At 39.5% G+C, this 20585-nt stretch overlaps 1 protein-coding gene across 3 annotated transcripts; it reads right to left on the minus strand.

The window, feature by feature from the left end:
* Window positions 1-5773: 5773 nt before the first annotated feature.
* On the minus strand, window positions 5774-20321 carry LOC143021949 (uncharacterized). Of its 3 annotated transcripts, XM_076179863.1 has the most exons (9): window positions 19803-20075; window positions 18071-18206; window positions 17782-17940; window positions 16968-17061; window positions 10702-10905; window positions 9498-9719; window positions 8857-9054; window positions 7842-8063; window positions 5774-5820 (listed from the first exon to the last, which is right to left on the minus strand). In XM_076179863.1, exons 2-9 carry the CDS (start codon window positions 18092-18094, stop codon window positions 5798-5800), a joined length of 1146 nt encoding a protein of 381 aa, XP_076035978.1. In that variant the 5' UTR covers window positions 18095-18206; window positions 19803-20075; the 3' UTR covers window positions 5774-5797. The 3 variants fall into 3 exon arrangements, with proteins under 3 accessions (XP_076035978.1, XP_076035976.1, XP_076035977.1); XM_076179861.1 differs by lacking the exon at window positions 18071-18206 and having other exon boundaries at window positions 19803-20320; XM_076179862.1 differs by lacking the exons at window positions 10702-10905; window positions 18071-18206 and having other exon boundaries at window positions 19803-20321.
* Between the last annotated feature and the right edge of the window lie 264 nt (window positions 20322-20585).

Genomic DNA, 20585 nt, shown 5'->3' on the forward strand with positions numbered 1-20585 from the left:
GTTTTTATTAACATATTTATCTAACATTCAAAGATCTATTATCATTAATAATTGTAGTAGTGGTGGCAGAGGTAGTATATATACTGTATATATGTATACAGATCACCACGTGGAAAATGCGATGATCTATACATTTGTGAATCACGTGTTCAAGTAATATTTTGCTGTATGTATGTATGTATGTATGTATGTATGTATGTATGTATGTATGTATGTATATATATATATATATATATATAATATATATATATATATATATATATATATATTATGTATATATGTATGTACAGAATATACAAACACACACACCGACAATCAATGTGCTCCATATTTTAAAGAAATTTTGAGTACCAGAGAAATTTATTTCCCTAATAAAGGCATGATATGTAGACAGCAAATGTGCAGTGAAGGTAGGGGGGCAGAAGCTGAAAAAAAAAAGTTATTAGTAGATTAAGACTAGGGTGCCTTCTGTCACCAGTGCTTTTTAATCCAGCAATGAAGAAAGCCTGAACCTCCTAGGAGCGAGGTTGGATACAGGGAATGTTGGACTATTGGCCTATGCAGACGATGTGGTAATGATAGCGGAGAATAAGGACGAAATCGACAATTTGTTCTCGCCATTCCAGGAAAAGGCAGAGCAAATCGGACTCGTTATATGTAACCAGAAGAAAACAGCAACTATGAAAATGAGTAGAGACCGTGGCAACGGTGTTGAACGAGTCGGGAACCTAAACGCACAATACACTGAGATTCAAATATATAGAAGTCTCTGGGAAAAAAAAATGGACACTGAGCAGAAAAGTTAGTAAGAAGACAAAACTTAGAATTTACAGTAATTCGACCTACTGTGTTATATGGTTGTGAGACGGAACAACGAAAAAGAAAACTGGAAATCTTTGAAAACAACTTACAAAATCTTAGGATTGGTGTATGGCGAAGAGACTGGAGAACAAAAGAAAAATGCAATAGAGAAATTAGAGAGAAGACAGGACATCAATTACTGCTGTACGTTGTGTGTGGAAGAGCAAATTGGATCGGTTACTGTGTCAGGATGGAACAAACCAGATGGTCAAAGATGGCGATAGAAGGAAGAGTCAGGAAGATTGAGATATTGATGGAATGATTGCGTGGCGAGTGACCCGGTACGAATCAATCCCGACCTGCAAAATTGGAGAGAAACGGCAGAAGACAGGCCAGTCTGGAGGGGGATAGTGAAAGCGGTGATGTGACTGCAGTCCTGATAGCCAGGATTTAGTATAGTGTGTGTGTATACATACAATATGTATATATATATATATATATATATATATATATATGTGTGTGTGTGTGTGTGTGTGCGTGTGCGTGTATATACATATCAATCGAGGGGCATATGCGAGGGAGCGCGTTGCTTCTAGGGTGGCCAGACGTCCTCCTTTAGGCCGGACAGTCCTCCTTTTGAGCACTTTGTCCTCCATCCGGCGCAACCTCACGCCGGACGTGCATTTGTCCTCCTTTCTTGGGGTGTGACAAAAATAAATGAATAAACAAATAAATAAATAAGAAAATGAATAAAGAATATATAAATAAATAACCCTAGGTATACAATAATGCCGTACAATTAAATTATGTGGGAGTACCCAGGCCAAGGTCAACGTCGGAACTCGGCAGCCGAAGTAGACAGGAACTGCACAGGACCAATGTTGTGAACGTGTGATTGCATGATTCACATCTCACCTCAGGCTGCAGTCCTGAGGTGGCCACAGTGCAGTGTGGTTTGGCAATTAATTCATGAGATTAAGGAGTCTGGAAATGCCGAAAAGAAAGACTTTGTTTAACCCTGACTGGGCCAAAGAGTTTGGCAATCAAGGTGAGGATACAATTAGGTTTCGTGTTGTAACTTAGTAAGAAATACAGATATTTGTGTTTTGTTGGTTTCATTAGAAGTGAAAAATGTTATTCGCTTTCAGTTTCTTAACACACACACACACACACACACACACATATATATATATATATATATATATAGAAGAAGGCAATACCTTTACCTTGTTCTATAGGGCCTACATGTCGAGCGCTTATAAGGAGGATGAGAAAGCACTTCTTCGTATCATCAAGGACAATGTGACTCCCACCAACGAGATGGACCGCATTAAACTTGCCATTTATTATAAGAACAAGAGGACTAAAGACCTTATAATGAAAAATAACAGCTCCCCACGCCCATCCGACATCGAGTGTGTGAGTCTGGTGTACCAGTTTAAGTGTCCTTTTGGGGACTGTACGCCCCAAGATTCCTACATCGGACTCACTACCACTCGCCTTTCCAGACGGTTGACATACCACCTTAACAATGGAGGCCCTAAGCGACACCTTCAGGAGACCCATAACATTCCAATCACCAGATCCATCCTAGTGGACAATACCACCATTTTAGACCAAGAAAGTGACAAGCGCCGCCTTGCCCTCCTTGAGGCCCTCCACATTAAATACAGCCAACCTACACTGAACACCCAACAGGAAGCCCCCACCATTCTTCCCAGCCTCAAACCATTCAGAATCCGCCAAACCAGACAACCCAGCTACGAGACAAATCAGCCCTCCCATGAGCAGTCACTCCGTCCGCGACGGACACCCAGGCCACAGTAACGGTCATCTGAGTGTCCTTTCCCAGTGGTCACAGTTCCCCATCCCGCGTTCCTTTCCCCGATATTCAAAGTGTCCTTTCCCAGTTTCAGACCAGAATAACGGTCATTTCTTTGTAATCTTTCCTAGTGTTTACTTTCTGTATTTATAATCTTCCATTTCTTTGCTATTGTCACAATTGAAAATGCTAACTGTGATTAGCGAAACGTCTTGTATCCTGTTCTACCCCATTAGATGGCTTCTATCGGCAACTTGGTTTTTTCTTTACCTCTCCATGCTAGAGAGATCTTTAGAAGACTTGAAACTCTTCATCGGAAACTCATCAGAGCTCAATTTGCTGTTGCATACAATTCTATATGCCTTAAAGAAAATATTTTGCCGCGTTACTCCAATATATATATATATATATATATATATATATATATATATATATATATATATATATATACATGTATATTACTGTATATTATAATCATCGATATGCAGTGTCCTCCTTTTTGGAAATTTGGAAATTGCTTCACACGTCAGCGTCAGTCCCCACGGTCCCTTCGAGCAAGACCCCATGCAGCACTCTTCCCACTTCAAACAAATCTTGACAATTTCGATCAACTTCTTCCAGCCATGAATTCAGTGTGAGTTCCCTTCGTCTCCTCAATCGAGGGTTGTCTCTTGTGGTGACTGTGAATTGGATTGTTGGCGACTAATTATATATATATATATATATATATATATATATATTATAAAATGCTCTATATAAAGTATATATATATATATATATATATATATATATATATATCTATATATCAGAGAGAGTAATTGGTGAGGAAGAGTGTGGGCTTAGGATTTTTTTTTTTTTTTTTGGGGGGGGGGCTTTATGGATTTGGAAAAATTATATGAAAGGGGTGGCAGGAAGGCAATGTGGGAGGTTTTGCAGATGTATGGGATTAAGGGATAGCTGTTAAGAGCAGTCAAGGGGTTTTACAAAAGTGGGAATGGCGAGAGTAAATGATTTGAGGTATAAATGGGGTTGCATCAGGGATGTGTCATGTCACCATGGCTGTTCAGTGTGTACATGGATGGGATGGCGTGGGAGGTAATGGCAAGGGTAGTGGGCAGGGAACTGGAGATGGTTAAAGAAAATGGAGAAAATGGGAGGTGAGCCAGTTGTTGTTTGCTGATGACATTGCACTTGTGGCTGGGTCAAAGGAGGGATTAAGGGAATTAGTGAGAGTTTAGGAAGATATGCAATAAGAGAAAGTTGAAGGTAAATGAAAGGTGATAGGATGTACAAGGAGGCAGGATGGCAGCGAGTTGGAAGCAAGTCTTAAGAGAGAGAGGTTGGAGAAAGTTGATCATTTTAGGTATTTGGGGTCACATGTGGCAGGAAAGGAAGGAGTGGAAGTGGAAGCAAATTGTAGATTGAGAGAAGTAGGTAGAAGCAAGTAGAGAAGCAAACCTTGGGGGATTAGGGTGTCATGAGAAATAGGCATTTGGGAATGAATGGAGAGAGAACATATGAAGGGGTGATTATCCTGTCAGCACTGTATGGGGGCAGAGACTCAGGATTTAAGAGATGCAGAGGGGAAAAATTTACGTGTGTCTGAAATGAAATGCCTGAAAAGTATGATACAGGTTACAAGGTTGAATAGAGATAGAATAAGATATGAGGAGGTGAAGAGGAGAGTGGGAATGGAAAAGGAGATGGTAGATAGGGCTGATGAAAGAGTATTGGGATAGTTTGGACACATGGAAAGAATGATTGAGGAAAGATTAGTAAAAGGTGTGGAAGGCAGAGGTGGATGGAGTGAACTTGAGGGGACGACCAAGGATGAGATGGATAGATAGGGCAAGAGGCATTGAGTAAGAGGGAAAGTCCATTTAGCAAGGGAGAAGGTATGAGATAGGGGTGAGTGGAGGATGGCTGTGTATAAGTGATATTATGATACAAGGAAGGGAGGAATTGGGGAGTTGGGGGGGGGTTACAAGTGAATATTTTGAAATCCCAAAGGGATTTCTTCCTGTCTCCTCTTTTTTCTGCATGAGGAGACAGAGAGGAGGGATCACCAATCAAGTAAAGCAGTCTTGCTGTGGATATATTGTGCCTTGCTGCATTGCTTCTGACCCAGGTATGACTCTTGGTATGTACCTCCCTTGTAAAGGTGAAAAAGCCCTTGGTATATACATAGGTAATAAAACTACTTTTTTCATTATTACTGATTTATTATACTATTGGCTTTTTATAGACATATCTTTTTCATTGCTTTCTATCTTTGTCATTGATGGTAGGTATGGATATTGGCATAAGTTAATTAGTATTTTTTATATAACTCAATACCCCTACATTGTACCCTTCAGAGAATGGATAGCCAGATGTGGAGTGTGCTACAGGCCCTCTGTAGGAATAAGTGACTAGGAATGGCCTGAAGGGACAACAATCACTTATCATCATCATTGCAGACACATGTTATGCCAGAAAGTGCCTATTTCACTCAGTATATATCAAGTTATTTAGTTATATACACCAAGCATTGATAATAAAACTAATATGGTTTTAACATTTTATTATGACTTAGGCTACCTCCCTTGTAAGGGGAAAAAAAGACCTTGGTATATGTATGTAACATTTTATTTATATAATCTTGCCATGATGGAATGGATGTAGGGTAGGTGTGTGTTTCAACCCAGCCATCCTTGGGGGAAGACATGCTTTGGTATGCATGAAGCATTTTAGTATCATGTGATCAAAAGGATGTGTAACCTTTTCATGGTGAAAGGGAAAAGGCCATTTCTCTCCCATATCTAACCACCTGACTGCAGGTAACAGCTGGTTAAATGAGGGCATGGGGTGATAAAAAGTGATAAAATGGTCTGTTTTGTTATTTTTTCTTTATTAGTCTCCACTCATAAAGTGAAGGGGCTAGAATTATGGGAGGAACTTCCTCACCTTTCTCATTCATCCCACATTCATCCAGCTCACTTCTTCCGACATAAACCATGCAAAGGACATCCCTCACTCTTTACCAACAATATTTCTAATCAATTCCTGGTGCATCTCTTTTATGGAATAGGTCACCACTTTATTCTATACATTCTTCTCCAACTTTGTCACCCTAAAAATACAGGTACAAAAATAAAATTACTTACTCGCTCATATCTATATTACTTTATTCTATTAGGACAAGTTGATCAACGGATCTGAAAAGAAACAGAATGTAACTTTAGTAGACTAATACATAACAGTATTCTTGACATGAACCTCTGATTTGATGATGGCTCTGTAGGCATCATGAGGCGCGAGTGGTTATATGAGGCTGCCAGTGTCGGCATCTTGATTATATTTATTTTGTAGTTGTAGCTGAGTTACCCCCGAATTCTGTGAACTGGTTTGATCATGCTTTGTGTGTTTACTCTTACTCAGAGTGAAGGAGAATGAGAAATACAGCAGTGACTCACATTTTATAACACAACTAGTGTGATGCATCACACATTAGGCATCCGAAGTTGCGTGCGAGATTTGACTCATGTTGAAGAGGTTAATTAATAGGGCAATCGATCAATATACTGACACAGATCGATGGGTCCCAGGGGCAACAACCATTGGATTGGCCCATGAGTCACTCAAGAAAGAAATACTCTGTTTTTATCTGGTTATGGCTTGGGTGGGGGCAGTGCAGGATGAGGTGTTTGGCATCTTTTGTGTGATAGTTGCATTTCAGCACTTTGTATTTACCTAGTTGTATTATACGGGAAGGGAGCTATGCCTGTGGTGATCTGTCTTTGTATCTTTCAGCATCAAGTTCATTCTTAAAATCGTGAATAGTGTTTGCACACACTGTTTTTTTATCTAAGTTATTCCATATATCCAGCATTCTGTGTGGGAAGCTATTCTTTTTCCTATCTCTTCTATAGTTGTCCTTTTTGAGTTTCTTTTCATGACCTCTTGTTTTTGTTTTTGTCTTGTGGATGAAGAAGTGTCCATGTCCTACACAATATTTCTCTGGTTGAGAGCCGTCATCCAGGAGGTGCTAAGATAAGAGGGAGGGTGGAGGGGTGTGGAGTGTATTTAGGGATGGAATGGGTGGGAATGATTTTATGCCTTTTCCTTTTTGGCTACCTCCCTTGTAAGGGGGAAAAAGCCTTGGTATATGTATGTATGTATGAGAGCAATACAACTAGGCACATTTTTGTTATAGAGCCTGACTGCCAGAGCTGATTTACCTCCATGACTTCATCATATTGTGACTTTCCTTGCTAATCTGCTCAGGGAGCAGATGAGAACATCTCTCTGGACCATGTTGTCCTCTCAACCAAACACAATCTCTCTCCAATCACCCTTATCTTTTGCCTTCTCTCTTCCCTGCTCCACAGACATTCTTTGTGTAATGAAGGGCTCATTAACCTCTCCAAAACCAATTGAATTCTTACGTGGAGCATCAGCTGCCTGATGTACAATAATGCATGACAATACATGATTTATAAAATGTTAAGTTACAGCTAGATTATTCATTCTCTTCACAGTGAATATTGATAACCACAGAAAACATGATCAAGCCTGTTAACAGAATACAGGGGTCACTCAGCTACAACTACAAAATAAATATAATCAAGAAACCAGCATCCTCATACACCTACTCATGCCTCATAACACAGACGTCAGCACCATCGTATGGATGAAGTTAATCTCAACCATTCATCTAATTCTTGGTTTTATTTTAAAGTTCACTCAATCCATTTCTGCTTTCCACTCTTTTAGGTCTTTCCTCATTCGTTCTTTCTATATGCCCAAATAATGTCAGAAGATATCCTATCTAGGAGCTCTTTCTACCTCTAATCTCTGCCTCACTTCTACATCTCTCACAAAGGATTACAAAGGCGGATCATGCTGACAGGAGACCTTTTGGTCCATATCTAGGTCAGATGAAAAAAAATCATAATAACAATAAATGAATAAAAACTATAAAAATGTAAATAATAAATAAAACATATAAATAAATGTGCATGTTTGAAAAATTATAGGAACAATTGATGGTGTAGAAGTTAATGAAGGGCTAAGAGGAGACATGTATACATACACCAAAGGGCTTTAACCCCTGTTAAAAGGGGGAGAACCAGCCAAAGCAACCCACCTTTCACTTATCACCCACCATTCTTGTAATACTTGGGTGATTGTTTAGTGTATTCAGTGATTGCTTTAAATTTTGAATAATAAATCTCACCTGCACTATTAAGCATAAACCCAATGATCTCCTTCATCATTGTCATATTTTGGGTGAAGTCCTGCTGTCTGTATTCCTTCTCAGCCTCAAGCTGACTCTGGTACAATCTCTCCTGATGGTCCCAGAATTTCTTCTGTGACTGTTCCTGTCGCTTGAGAAATTCATCCAAAATTTCACCCAACTGCTGACACTTCTGTTTTTTGGCAGCTGGCTTGGGGAATTCTGGAAGTTGAAGAGAATATATTTACATACATACATACATATACCATGGCTTTTTTCCCCCTTATAAGGGAGGTAGCCAAAAAGAAAAAGGCATAGAAACCATTCGCACCCATTCCATCCCTAAATACACTCCACTCCCCTCCACCCTCCCTCTTATCTTGGCACCTCCTGGATGATGGGTCATCCCTGCACCTTGTCCACTGCCCTGGGTCAGAGGCAGTGTCACAAGAATATATTTAGCTTCTAGTAATAAAAGGCAGAGTTCCCCACCTATTTAGCTAGAGTAAGGCCCTTTCCCCTTTATACGGTGGTGGGCAGGCAATACATGTAAACACCATTCACCCACCCAACATTCATTTCTTTTTCCTTTTATTTAAAGTTGCCAGGTTTCAGTTCCGATATCAGTCTTCTCAAAGACTCTCCTCAGAACGTCAGCCAAGGCAAGCCTCAACCCCCCACCATGGTGCCCAGCCACAGAAGTAACCTCCCCAGTAAACAGCTTAAGCTCACTGGCCCAGGTGGGGCTCAATCCACTTACCTCATGAATATGAGGCCAGTGTGCTACCACTGTACTAGCCAGGAGGCTATTTTATCTTCTTGTGGGTGAAGGGTCATCCATGTCCTCCACCCACTGCTTGGATTAGAAGCAATACAGGATGACAGCACCTCCGCAGAAGGGCCCTATTATTTCAATACATGGTGACATTCCCCCCTCATTCATCAAATTTTTTAAAAAATATTCTTGGAAACTTGTGAATGCATGTGGATGATTATAAATGGTAGGTCTAATTACCATTGTCTGCAGGTCTTTCATTATCCATGTCAGGGTTCATAGTTACAGTCCTCTTTCCCCTGCCTTCATTGCCCATCTCTGGAGATTTGCCAGTAGATGTGGAAGTGGTAGATGAAGCTGTGGAAATTGTTGGCAAGCTAGAGCCTGACCTCGCAGTCTTTTCCTTCCTCAATGCCTCATCATCAAGAGTTGGTCCCTCTGAAAAATTTTATGGTTTTAGCACAGTGACAAGTTGCTTGAATGTGTATACACTGCAATTAATCAATAAATCTATCTGTTGCCCTCTTTCTCTCTTGCAAAGATCTATGGCCCCCCAGGGAAATGGCCATGACTACAGGGCCCTTTACCCTTATTTCCACTGCCTTTCATTGTATGTAGTATATGCAGATCAAAGCTTTTCACCCATGGTTAGTGATGAAGAAGATACCTTGTACCAAGCCACACATATGCTTAAGAAAAAGTATGATCCAGTCTGACTGATTAATGATTAGATGTATTTAATGACTGCATTAAATGTTTTATAGAGTGGATTTTATGCCTTTGTTTTTTGGCTACCTCCCTTGTAAGGGGGAAAAAGCCCTTGGTATATGTGTGTATGTATGTATGTATGTATGTATTAAATGTTGAACAATAAATCTCACCTGAACTATTGAGTGTGACCCCAATAATTTCCCTCATCATCGTCATATTTTGGTCGAAGTCTTGCTGCCGGTATTCTTTCTCAGCCTCAAGCTGGTGCTGGTACAATCTTTCCTGATGCTCCCAGAATTCCTTTTGTGTGTGTTCCTGACGCCTGAGAAACTCTTCCAAGATCTCCCCCAACTGCTGACTCACCTGCATCTTGGCACCTGGTTTGGGGAATTCTGAAAGTTCAAAAGAATACAAGTTTTAAAAACAAGGTGCAATTACCCACCTGTTTATCTTGAGCAAGAAAATTCAATTTGTAAATTATGTCAGTATTTTTGCTGGTGAGCCTACGAAGATACTGTGGACCTTTTAAGTCAATGAGTTATATTTGAGGAATATAAAAGGTGTTTCAAGAATGAATACAGTGAGAAATGGGGATGCAAGGCAGGGAATGTGTGGAGAAAGACTGAATGGATGAAGGGATGAGGCTTGAAGAGATCTTCTTCTAATTGGATAAGCCAGTCAGTCTTACATGTGCTCCCCTACCCAATGAAAATAACAGTACGGACGAAACAAACCAGATACCTAGGAGGAAGCTGTCCAAGCTACCACTTGGACATGGTAATGTAAGAACTGATTGACCATGTTGACTTGGCTGAGTTCTACCCTTCCATATGAGATCTTATGGATGTCATAATAAAAAAAAAGTATACATACATACATATACCAAGGCTTTTTCCCCCTTACAAGGGGGGTAGCCAAAAAGAAAAAGGCATAAAATCATTCCCACCCATTCCATCCCTGAATTCACTCCACACCCCTCCACCCTCCCTCTTATCTTAGCACCTCCTGAATGACGGGTCATCCCTGCACCTTGTCCACTGCCCTGGGTCAGAAGCAGTGTCGCAAGACACAAAAAAATAAATAAGTATGATCCTCAAAAACAAACTATGGTCTCATCATTCTTCAAGTCCAAGCCAGAAGCCAGGGAACCTCAACTCTCAACCAGCAGCGAATTTGGGTGCAGGTTCTTCAGCTCTGGTTTCTGATTCCCCTGTCTAGATTTTTGCTAGTGATAGTGATTCATAGTGGCTCAAAAATTGCATACATACAAAGCCTCCCTCCACTGACAAGACTCATCTGCTCCAAATCTAGTGAGTTTTTTCTATTTAATGTCCACAGGGAAGGGGGGTGAGGGTACATGGTATGACTACTCACCACTGACTCCAGGCCTTCTGTTATTTGAGTCAGGGCTCATAGTTACAGTCATCTTCCCTTTGCCTATGTTGGGTGTCACTGCATATTTACTCAAAGATATGGAAGAGGTGGAAGAGCCTGTGGAAATTGTTGATAGGCTTGAGCTTGGCCTTGGAGTTGGTACTTCTTCCTTCACCACAGTCACATCAACAAATCTTGGTTCCTCTAGAAAAGAATATATAGGATGTAGGCCGATTGTCAAGTGACTTGAAGATAAATACATTAATACAAATGCCTGCAGATCTGTTTACTGATCAGTGCTTTTGCAGTGACTCTGGTGAAATACATAAATATATACAACTACAATGGTCCTGGTGTGGCAGCATCTGCTTCATGGGACCACCTACAACCCCAAGACCTGGAGGCCAAACACCCACAGCACACTCCTGCCACAGGCTCTTACACTGGTGGTACTGATCCCTGGGAACACTTTCAGTTACCCAAGCAAGATCCACAAACCCTTTTTACCACAATGCACCTTCATATTTTTGCTACACTGAGGGGTGATTCTCCTTTGATTGTCCCTCTTATCCTATTATTAGAAGGATATGTAGAGAGCCATCCTGGGCTCATTGCAAAATACATATGTCCAACATGCTCCAAACCCATCACCTCAAACCAACAGACAAAGGGCCCAGTTCAGTGCAACTCATGCAAAAACTAGACCCACCTCACTTACACAACACGTGCTGACATATAACAATACAGAAACACCTGGGCCTGTTCTATTTGCCCACACATAACTTCACTCCCACCATCACACCCCCAGCCTGCATCCTTACCCACACTCCCACCCCTGCCATCCCCTTTCCCCCTGCCCCTGTCTCCAAATACTCCTTTTCCTCCTTCTGACCCTAATACTGCTCCACCCCAACCCTGTACATCAATCTACAACATGTACAGAACACACAGCATCAACATCTTAAAACAATAAAAAAAAAAACATGAACTTAAACACTTCCTCAAACAACACAACATACATGGTGCCATTATACAAGAAACAAAACTCTGACACCCCCAAAGAACACCCACATTTCATAATTTCACTACCAACAGACACGAGCAGATCAATGGCAATGGCAGTGGACTCAACACCCTGATCCAGTGGTCAATCTGCTTCATGGACACAAGTTCCACCACCAAAACCGTCCTCCCTACCACAGACAGCACCACTGAAACCCAATCAATCCAAATCTGAACATGTAACAAATCCACAATTACAATGGTTAACATGTACACCCCTCCATCATCCCCCACAGTTCCAAACAACCGACTTCAACACCAAGTTGTCAGCCTGACAAGTCAACAACCCCAAGACAAACAGAGGGTTTGATCAGCAAACACAACTTGATTTACTGACCATCATGATCAACACCCATGGTCACACACATATCCCCCTCCTCTCCTGACATCACCTTTTGTTCCCCTAGCCTAACCCCAACAACTTCATGGAAAGTGGTTGGAGCCTTCAGATCTGACCATCTTCCAATCATCATCACTACCAAAACACAATACACCCCTATTGCCCACGGATACACATACACCAATTACAAGAGAGCAAACTGGGAAGTTTTCACTGAAGAGACAGATCAACAATTTGAGATACAAAACAGTACACCAATCACAGACATAGATGCTGCTGTGCACAATTTCAATACAATCATGCAAAATGCTGACAAGAAATACATCCCCAGAGGAAACAGAAAATCACACAACCCAAACATCACCAGAAATACAAGGCTTCATCAGACATGATACATATAAACATAACACCCCAAACCTACCCCTCAGAATATAGCAGACCAAACTGTACAAGACACTTAATAACATTACACTATCCAACGGTAACACAACAACATACTCACACAGCAATACCGTATTTTCCGGCTTAAAATGCGCATCGAGTTATAATGCGCACCCATGCACTTCGTTATCTCAGTACACAGATAGCACGCACCGACGTATAACGCGCATGCCCGATCACATTTGTCTATAACGCAGTTTTACCTCGGTATTTATATCATGTGAACGAGGTTACATGGAGAAGTATTTTTCATTGGCTAGAGCCACCGCTGGGAAATCTGTTGATTTGTCACTAAATTAAGTGTCAATTTAGTCATCAATCAGGACACAACTAAAAGTCGGAACTACATGTACCGGTATATGACTCATGTTGTGCGTTAGAAAGTAAAATATACAGAAACATTTCGGGATTCTTACAGAAAATGTTCATTTTATATCTTGAGGAAATAATTTGTCTTTACCATTTTTTTTATTTAATACTGAAACAAACTACAGACTGTTTCGTTTTAGCTTTGAACCTGCAATGACAGTGGTGAAATAGGACAGTCTCTCATCGAGGTGACGTTTAGTTAATATAACTCCCGAAAGAGGGTGTTGTAGTCAGGTGTTTGACACGAGTTTATGAACGGCTGCAACGGAATTTGTACCATACCTAAAGTGAAGCAACAAAGCCAACATAAAAATTCAAACTAGTATGCTGTGAACATGGGCAAATATCATGAATATTGATCATGTTTCATAATGTTTAGGCCTATTTAAACATGAAATATAAGATTCGATAGATACCCACCTATACCAAATATTTATATACGGTAGCCCATGCTGGCGTATTCTTTCATGTCACCATGGCTGTTCTTCTTGTTCTCACAGAACGTCACGGAGAAGTGTGCCTCCCGACTTTGTGACGGCCAACATTGTCACGTTGTTGTGAAAAAAATTACACACACAGCCGCAGAATTTTTTATCGTAGGCCTTAGATAATGCGCACCACCAGATAACGCGCACCCCCCCTTTTTTAGGCCATTCCAACGGAAAAAAGTCACGCACTATACGCCGGAAAATACGGTAACCACAACAAGTCAACTTACCCTAAAACAGATAACAAGCAAACACACTCTTAAATCATTTTGTACAGACAAGCCATCTCATTCCTCATCCTGACGACTATTACATCATTCAACATAAGAAAGATTTCCCCACAGACCCAGACTAAAAATTCTTCATAGACAGTCAGGTGAAACATACAACCCACAACCTCAAGCATTTATCTACCTGTGGCCCTGACAACATAATAACTTTCACCTAAAACACCTTGGATCACATGGTACACATGCACTCACCAATATTAGATAAAGAAACAGTGTGTGCAAACACTATTCAAGATTTTAAGAAAAAAAAATTGATGCTGAGAGATACAAAGACGGGTCACCACGGTCATAGCTCCCTTCCCCTTTAGTACAACTAGGTAAATTGCAAACTTCACCTGTTCACACACACTGCACCCCGACACCTGGAAGTATGGGAAAATCATCACCATCTCCGAAGCCAACAAAGACCCAGCATCACACCACCCAATCACACTTCTCTGCACTCCCTCCAAAGTCATAGACTACCTCATACTACAACTTGTCACACCACATACCCCCATTGCTGAATCACAACACGGTTTTAGACCACTACACTCCACAAACACTCTTCTGATAAACCTCACACAATTTTTTTTTTGCATCAATTCAGATAAGCCACCACAAAGAACACTTCTCATAACACTAGATACCAGTAAAGCTTTCAATGCCATCCCCCGTCACAATCTCACAAACAAAATATATAAAACAAACATGCACAATATTACCAAAAGATGGTTGGCCAATTATCTGGTGGGTAGAAATGCCTATGTGTCATATAATGGCCAATCATCGTACACCAGAAACTTTAAGAATGGCGTAGCACAAGGCTCAGTCCTATCTCCCACACTCTTTAATCTACACATGCATGATATAACCACACCCAACACCTCAGAAATACAAATCTTTTCTTGATCAGAGGACATAACAATTACATGCACATACTGTAATGGAAACAAAGCTGCAGAAATACTACAACTATACCTTGACACATTCAACACTTGGTTCACAATATATAGACTCAAAATAGCCCCAACCAAATCTACAGCCAAAGCTCACCAATTGGACTGTGGAACACAAATACATGCCATGCCTCTATATCAACACTATCATACTACACACACATACACCCAAGATTCTTGGCATAACTTATGATACATCCATGTCATTCAAACATAAAGACTAAATGCATACCTAGACTTAATGAGTTTAAATCAATTGCAGGAACATTTGGACAAAACAAAGAAACTATTACAACAGTATATAAACAATGCATACACTCAGTGATGAATTATGTGAGCCCTGTTTGGCCCCCTAATCTCACTAAAACATACCACAACACCCTACAGACCATACAAATCAAAGCCCTAATAACAATTACAGACTGCACAAATATAACACCTACAAATATTTACACCATGAAACTAAAGTTCTCAAAGTCAAGGATCCCCTTGACATGAAAGCTATACAAATACTTGCTGCAACCTCCACAAACATAGTGCATCCACTACACTACATAGCAGAACACTCACACATGCCAAGAAATATCAAAACAACACTCAAACACATTGAATGAGAATCAGACAAGAAACAATGGTCTCAAACTGTCCGGAAATAGATTCAATTTGGAAGTAGGTAGAAACAACTTTGCCAACCGTGTAGTTAATGAATGGAATAAACTTCCTGCACAGGTAGTGCAATGTAGTTCAGTTCGAAGCTTTAAGAATCATTTAGATAAACACCTAAGCAAGATGCTGTAATGATTATAATTTATTTTATATTATTTGTTTTTGTTTTGTTATCATTTGTCTGTCTGGTTTTCATTTATTATTAGTTATATGTCAATTTATTATTATTTACTATTTACCTGTTTGTTTATTATTTAACTATACCTATGCATTTATTTATGTATTTTATTTGTTATTTACATTATTATAGTTTTTATTTATTATTTTATTATTATGATTTTTTTTGCATCCGACCTAGATATGGACCAAAAGGTCTCCTGTCGGCATGCTCTGCCTTTGTAATCCTTTGTAAATACCTATATCACACACAAATACTCTCTTCTCTTCCTCCACAACCACCAGACACCGGCTTCCAGAAACATATCCACAATCATATCACTCACTGCTCTATGAACAAACTGAAGTAAGTACATTGCTGCATTCCAGATCCCCTAATATCCATCCCTCTGAATTCTCTCTCCCTCAAAAGGACAAAGTCCACCTGGGTAGACTGCAGTGCGGTCACCATCCAGCCCACCTAAGCTACCAGATGAGGCTGGATGAATGCATCACATATAACTAGGATATAATATTTATGAATTTTATTTGTTACTTACATTATTATAGTTTTTATTTATTTATTTATCATTATTATGATTTTTTTTTTTTTTTGCATCCGACCTAGATATGGATCAAAAGGTCTCCTGTCAACATGCTCATCCTTTGTAATCCTTCACCCCATACTATACAACACATTATGAAAAACAGCATTTACACAACCACATATACCAATAATACAAAATACACTCTACAAAGGACTTGTGGGAAAGACCTGTGGCATTTCTCAGGGAGATTGGACTGCTTGGCCAGACAAATCTAGGGAACAACAACAATTATGGTTAAAAAATTATATCTACACGCACACACCCACACACACAGTAATGGAAGACAAGATAAAGACAAAGGGAAGTGAACAAAACAAAAAAAAAAAAAAAAAAAAAAAAAAAAAAAAAAAAAAAAAAAAAAAAAAAAAAAAAAAAAAAAAAAAAAAAAAAAAAAATATTCCTGACTAGTTTCGCCTGAGTGGCTTCTTCAGAGGAATAGAGTTTGAAGTCAAGTTGGTCAATATAATGACATAAAAGAGGAATGTGGCAATGTGTCAGGTTGGTCCCCCACTCGACGTCCCTCTTTTATGCCATATATATTGACCAACTTGAATTCAAACTCTATTCCAGGTTATCAACATCTCTGAATTCAAGATAAAGTTTGACAAATAGAGATACAGAGATGGGATCCCATGAACACAACTAGCTTCCTATCTATCCTTTGCCTTACCTCCACACTTCTTATTGATATTAAATTTAATCTATTCCAAATTATTTCCCCTGAAGTTATCAAAGAATGTGAATACCAAGATAATGAGCTTTAAAGGGTCTTAAATGTATCAAATAAGTATGATGTAGGACCTGATAATATAACAAAGGCACATTTCAATAAACATAGGGTATGTGAATGCCCCTAAGAATTGTCAATGTATGACAGAAAAAAGGTTATAAAATGTAAAAAAGCCTACCTATTGCATCAGTGATATTGACAAAAGACACTGGATCTTCATTCATATCTCCATCTGCAACTCCATGCTCTGCAGCACCCATGTAGTCCTGACCCTGTGTGTCCATAGCCAATGTAAATGTATTATTCAAAATAGTCCTATTATCATTATTTTTTCTAATGGTCCTGTTCTAAGTACCTCATCCAAGACTGCATGAACCTCAATTCCCATGGCAATTTAATCACTTGTACCCAATATCTACATTTTTCCCCTATAGATAATAATGTTTAAGTGATTTTTATATTTATCACTACTTTTCTCAACAGTGTGCCCATACCCATGATCTGTCAACTGATCAAAACATCTCATGTATATCAAGATACTGCAGTGCACCTTTACACCTGCCTTTCCATACCACGCCACCTTGTGGATGAAAGGTTATCCTTGTCCCCTGCCACACTACTCAAGGCTGAAGGAAACACATCAAGGTACAGTGCTTCCACAGCAGGGATCAACAGCTAGAGTTGGTTTAACCCCACTACTTTATCACATAGCAATCTCATCCTCATCTGCTCAAATAATTTCCTACACACCACAATTAAGTATATAAACATGGCAACATTAGCTTCCCTGAGCAAGCCACTCTTCCCATTCTGAACAGCTCTCAGCAGGATCAACTAACTTGCTCCAGTCACAAGGGCTGTCTATTGTGATCACCCTGAGAATGGTTTCAATATCAAGGAAGCACACCACATACCCTCATAGTCTTATATGATGTCCACAAATTATCAATCAATCAATCAATACTCGATATACTGCTATTAAGGGTACTTGCAAAAAATCCAGCAAAGGAAGACTCTAGGATAGTTTGTCGCATTCTTTTGGGGTTCATGTCCATGGTTTCGCAGCCAGAGAAGGGCCTGGACTTCGTACGGCCACGCCTGGACCCAGCACTGATGGCAGCTATTAGCTCTTTGATGTAATTGGGATGGACCTTAGAAAGAAAATATATACATAAATAGATAAAAAAGAATATTAAATAATAAAATAAATTATTTTTAGTTATCAATTAAACAGAAACTAAAAAGTAAATCTAGTTTTTAATAATACCATGCTATACATACCAAGGGATATTGCATGTCTGGCATGAATTTTCAATTCTGTTGTTTGTTAGGTGGGAAATAACTGAATTATGTTTCTTTCTTTCTCCCTCAGATTCTTTTGGTAAAACTTTGGAAGTGTCCACACATATGACCTTGTCTAGAAAACATATTTTATTAATACCTTTCTTGCTGATTTAAATGAATCTGACATTTGTTTTCATCAGAAATCATTCATTTTGAATTCACCACCACCTATCCTGATAGTCTGGGGAACTATACATTTAGGTCTCTCCAACACTTGCCAACCACCACTTGTGTGGATGTTTGGGCCCAGGACATAAACCCACTTCCAGAATTGACCCAGGACACAAAACGCCACCAATTTCCGAAGCGGGTTTATGTCCTGGGCTTAAATATCTACACAAATAGCAGTTGGCGAGTATTGGGAGACCTAGGTGTATTGCGAAATCAGGGTTTTGGGTTAGCAACAAAAGAAAAAACAAGTGATTTCCAACAAAAACAAATTTTAGAATCGTTCAAGTCCGCATGAAAACAATATAGTTTATCTCATTTTATTTTTTTTCTTACCTTTCCTAATCAGGCCTGACCTGACTTCATCTAACCTACCCTAATCTGACTTGATCTGACCTAACATTGGGTGCATACAATCCAACCAGGTTGATTCACACACCCCAGAATGGTGCAGTTTACTTAATGGGGGAGAGGGGCAATGACCTCCAGATAGGTGTATCTTATCTAGCCCAGTGGTTGGCAATCCTAACAGCTAAAAGAGACTTTTTTTTTTAAAGTTTAATAAAAATGTTGTGCTGTTGAAGCCATATTATAAAAAAAATAAGTTCAGATTAGGAAAGACATTTCTACAAATCATAATAATTTATGGCTACTGATCTTTTAGAAGATAAATAAATATATACATATATATAATTTTCCCTGGAATGTTGTACAGATGTACAGTATATGATGTCTTTGTTTTGATGGAATAATTATTTTGTAAGAAGCTCCTGGACACACACAAGTGGCTTGAAAGAGCCGTAGGTTACCGACCACTGACCTAGCCAGTGGGTCTGCCCCCCTAGACACCCCAGTGGGGTGTATTACTTAGCCTGGGGACTGTCTCTATCAAGACACCACAGTAGGTCATTTGTTACCTAGCCAATGGGCTTCAACCCCCAGATCCCCCCTCTCAGTGTTAAAAACAAGTTGAAGGTATTTCTATGATTGTTATAGTCATAGAAACACCTGTTTGTTTTTGACACTACGAGGGGGGGCTCTGGGGTGTCAAAGCACCCTGGCTAGGTAACAAATGCCATACTGTAGGTCTTTTAAAGAAGCCCTCTTAGACTTGGCCTTGCTCTTGGTGATTATGCAAAGACTATTTAAAAACTTAAAAAGTAGATACTATAACTTAGACTTTTCACATTATTATATGTTCTCTTGAGAATACAGAAATGAGGCTATAGATATTTCCATGATTATAATCTTCAATGAAACCTTCTCATTCTTGTTAATTATGCACTGACAGTTCTAGTCCAGTATCGTGCAAACATACTTTTCACTTTCCTTTTCTGCATTTGAGACATTTTTTTTTTTCCAAGGAATGGTTACAATAGATTAGGTTAAGTTATACTAGGTTAGGAGCTATTGGACAACATAAGTTTCATGTTAACTATCCATGTTTGCATGATTCTGGAATTTTACGGCACTGACTGCTTAACTTAAACTCACAACTCACATTTTTATAATGGCTCTTAAGAGTGTACAAACTGTAGGTGTTGAATGACACTTTTGCCTTGCATCTTTTACATGCAATGATGCCCTTTAGATTAGTTCTGCCCCTTTCAATAACACTTGTTTTACTAATAACAGGCCCAAAAAACCCTTCTAGGTGGGGCCAGGGGTGGCTGAGATCCAATCCAATTTCTCCCTGGAAGCTCAAGGCTTTGATCATGGTGGGATCAAGAATAGTACTGCCTTGTCTTCCAACACTGGTGGATGAGGACGGATGCATGGACAAGTCCCCTGGGCCTTCCATGTTGCTTCTCAGTTTCACTGCTCACTTCACTAAAAATCACTCTTTCATAATTAGTCTGTAATTATTGAGGTTAAGAAGGTAATACAAAAACACTTGGAGTTTGGAGCTTTGGCAACAAACGTAAACTACAATTGCTCTCTACAGCCTAGTTGCAATTGCGATTCATCCTGCTTCAAGTCCGCAACGCCATGGCTGTTGTTTGTATTTGCGGAAATGTTTTGACGTTAGGAAAACCGCACTTTTCCAGGAGTTTGTGGCAACCACAAAAGTAATCAAAATAATTGTCATAAAAACAGGAATAGTATATGGTAGAAGGAAGAACTTTGTTATTCCGTAGAAATAATTTTTGAACATTTGATTGTCATCTTTAGACAGTTCCAATTCCGCACTGTTCCTAAAAATAGAAACAAACATTGCTATGACGTCACATATTACGCGGGGAAATCGCACGCGGACAAACAAATCTGTATGCCTCGCTACACT

Source organism: Oratosquilla oratoria, chromosome 43, assembly GCF_046742065.1.
Source record: "Oratosquilla oratoria isolate Oo_2021 chromosome 43, ASM4674206v1, whole genome shotgun sequence".
Classification (NCBI taxonomy): domain Eukaryota; kingdom Metazoa; phylum Arthropoda; class Malacostraca; order Stomatopoda; family Squillidae; genus Oratosquilla; species Oratosquilla oratoria.